General features: G+C 35.4%; 1 protein-coding gene across 1 annotated transcript; it reads right to left on the bottom strand.

Moving 5' to 3' along the window:
- Positions 1–589: 589 nt before the first annotated feature.
- LOC142544423 (uncharacterized) lies at positions 590–1,015 on the bottom strand. The gene has a single exon (XM_075651472.1). The coding sequence runs from the start codon at positions 1,013–1,015 to the stop codon at positions 590–592; it is 426 nt and encodes a 141-aa protein (XP_075507587.1).
- Between the last annotated feature and the right edge of the window lie 2,819 nt (positions 1,016–3,834).

Below are 3,834 nucleotides of genomic sequence, written 5' to 3'. Positions count from 1 at the left end.
CGGTGAAGCCGGAGGCGGGTTTGACAAAAAGTGTCAAGAAACATTTCAATATGGGTACCAAAACGTTGAGAGCTTTCTAACCATATATTTACTTTAATTTTTCAGCGACCGGTGATGGAGATACGAGCGGTCAAAACGAACGAAAATTGTGAAGGAATGAATAACATAAGCTACCGGAGAAACGCGCAGCTTACGAGGAACATTTGAGGATGATGATGGTTATTTTATATATATATATATATTGATATATATATTGGATTAATATTAATATTATATATTTGTGTTTATCTTTTTTTCTTTGGGGTTCTAAACTTGACCCGATCTATTTTATTTCAACTCTTGTGTGCTATAAAATTTAGATATATATTTTAATATCGTCTATAAACCGACATTTTCTAATACATATTTTAACCACACTATTTAATTATTTGCCTTAATTTTTTTCTCTCAATTTAAAATAATTAATCTTAATTATCGTCAAATAACATATGATTAAATCGGGTCATTACATTTCTCCCCCCTAACAAAAGATTTCATCCTCGAAATTGAAGCACACAACACACACCTTATATACAACACAGTCAAATATCTACCACTGATAGTACATAGGAAAGTCAGAGTACATGGAAGAATTTATGACAATTTCAAACAAGTGAGGCCATTCTTGACGCATTTTAGCCTCTAGTTCCAATGTAGCATGTTCAGTCCCATGTCTACTCCATTGTATCGTAACTAGTGGAATTGTCTTATTTCGAAGTTGCTTATCCTTTCGATTAAGAATCTGTACATGATACTCAATATAGCTAAGAGAACTGTCCAACTCCACATCCTCGGGTCTCGTAACATGAGATGGATCCGGCTCATACTTCCGCAGCATAGATACATGAAACACATCATGTATAGCAGAAAAACTCTGCGGCAAGTCCAATCTATAAGCTAATAAACCGATCCTCTTAACAATAGTATACGGGCCAATATAACATGGAGCTAACTTCCCTTTTCGTCCAAATCTCATTGTTCCAGGGAACAGTGATACTTTCAAGTTGATCGCCAACCTGAAATTCTAAAGGCCTACGTCTTTTATTTGCGTAGTTAGCTTGACGATCCTGAGATGCTTTCATTCTTTTTCTAATCAAATTAATTTTTTCAATCATTTCTTCAACGAACTCAGGTTGTACCATTTCTCCAATTTCATTCCAACATATGGGCGATCGACACCTTCTACCATAGAAAGATTCGAATGGTGCCATCCCAATAGTTGTTTGAAAATTATTATTGTATGAGAATTCAACCAATGGTAAAGATTCTTGCCAGTTTCCCCCAAAATCCAAGAAAAGGATCGTAACATATCTTCCAAAGTTTGTATAGTCCTCTCTGTCTGACCATCTGTTTGGGGATGATAAGCTGTACTCATTGCCAACTTAGTACCCAAAGCATTCTAAAGACTACTTCAAAACTTGGAAGCAAATCTAGGATCTCGGTCAGATACAATAGATACTTGAACTCCATGAAATCGAATAACATTATCCACATATAATCGTGCCATTTTATTATAAGCATAAGTACGATCGTATGGAATAAAGTGTGCTGATTTAGACAATATGTCGACTATCACCCAGATTGCATCACAACCTCTGTTTGATCCGAGCAAGTAAGTCACGAAATCCATTGCAATATGTTCTTAGTTCCATTATGGTATTTCTAAACTCTGTAACATATCTCCAGGTTTTATTCTCTCTGCTTTAACCTGCTGGCATGTCAAACATTTCGCTACAAATTCTGAAATATCTCTCTTCATCGCATCCTACCAGAAATATGGCTTCAGTATGTGGTACATTCTATGAGTACCAGGATGAACACTATGACGGCTGCAATGCGCCTCTTGAAACAATGCTTCTATCAATCCCGTGACATTTGGTACCACTAACTTATTATTCATTCGTAAACAACCATCTGATGAGATATTGTATTTATCTAGTTTACCAGACAAAACCAAGTCTTTCGATTTATGAACCTGTGGATCATTCTTTTGAGCTTTCTCGATCTTCGAAATAATCTTCGGCTCAAATTGTAAAGCGAAAACAGTAAAATGATTGCCTTTCGGCTGAAAATTCCAACAAGAAGTGCATAACCATCATAATTCTGCCAGACATGAATAGATGCTATCATAACATTCTGATACTTCCGGCTTAATGCATCTGCAACCTGATTCATTCTTCTTGGACGATACTGTATTCACATTCAAAATCCTTCAGTAAATCTAACAATCGTCTCTGCCTCATATTCAGTTATGATTAAGTAAACAGATATTTCAAACTCTTATGATCTAAGTAGATAACAAACTGCTCACCATATAAATAATGTCAAAATTTTAAAGCAAAAACAATGGCTGCTAGTTCAAGATCATGAACTGGATATCGGGATTCGCGTGCTTTTAATTGCCTTGAAGCATATGCAATAACTTTTCCATGCTGCGTTAGAACACATCCCAAACCTCTCGATGATGCATCAGTACAAACCACAAATCCACCTGATCCAGATGGCAATGCCAACACTGGTGTTGTTGTCAAATTCTCTTTCAATTTAAGAAAACTATTCTCACATTCATCTGACCAAATAAATATGGCATACTTCTTGGTCAGTTGGGTAATAGGTCGGGCAATCTATGAAAATCCTTCAATGAATCATCGGTAATACCCGTCCAATCCCATAAAACTTCGAATATCCGGTATATTGGTTGGTCTAGCCCAATTCAGGACTGCTTCAACTTTACTCGGATCTACAGATATACCTTGGGCTGATATCACGTGACACAAAAATATCACGCTATCCATCCAAAATTCACACTTCGAAAACTTAGCATACAGTTGAGAATCTCGAAGTGTTTGAGAACCAATCGTAAATGCTCTTTATGTTCCCGTTTTGATCTCGAATACACCAGTATATCATCAATAAAGACAATAACAAACTTATCTAGAAAATTTCTGAATACTCTATTAATCAAATCCATAAACACTGATGTTGCATTTTTTAAACCAAACAGCATTACTAGGAATTCCTAATGCCCATATCTAGTTCTAAAAGCTGTTTAGGAACATCTTCTTCTCTAAACCGAAGTTGATGGTATCCTGATCGAAAATCAATCTTCGAATAAATTCTTTGAAGTTGATCAAACAACTCATCAATTCTAGGCATATGGTATTTATTTTTAACAGTGACTCGATTGAGCTGCCTATAATCAATTCACATTATCATGGAATCATCTTTCTTCTTTACGAACAGTACAGGTGCTCCCCGGGGTGACATACTAGGGCGTATATAACCTTTTTCGAGTAAGTCATGTAACTACTCTTTCAATTCTTTCAGTTCTGCAGGAGCCATTTTGTACAGCGCTCTAGAGATTGGCGCAGTGCCCGACATCAAGTCTATGCTAAAATCAATTTCTCTCTGCGGTGGAAAGCCTGGTATTTCTTCAGGAAAGACATTAGGGAATTCTTTCGCTACTGAGATATCAGATAATTTCGGTTCTTTATTTATTTTATCCACAACATAAACCATATATCCCTCATTTCCTAAATATAATAATCTAAACATTTCCATAGTTGAGACTAACGGTATCTTAGCCAGTGATCCTCGACCATAAAAATTCCATTTGCTACCATAGTATGACCTAAATCGTACTTGTAGCGTCTACTCATTTTAAAAATGCGGAAATATATATATATATATATATATACACATACATACAAATATATTAAAAAAACTCACATTTTCGAAATAACATTTAATTGTTTCGCATGCATATGCTCTACAAAAAAATATAATATTTAAAAA

Source organism: Primulina tabacum, chromosome 5 (assembly GCF_025594145.1).
Source record: "Primulina tabacum isolate GXHZ01 chromosome 5, ASM2559414v2, whole genome shotgun sequence".
Classification (NCBI taxonomy): domain Eukaryota; kingdom Viridiplantae; phylum Streptophyta; class Magnoliopsida; order Lamiales; family Gesneriaceae; genus Primulina; species Primulina tabacum.
Note: the sequence above shows the minus strand (reverse complement) of the source record. Positions and strands in the feature narration are given on the sequence as shown.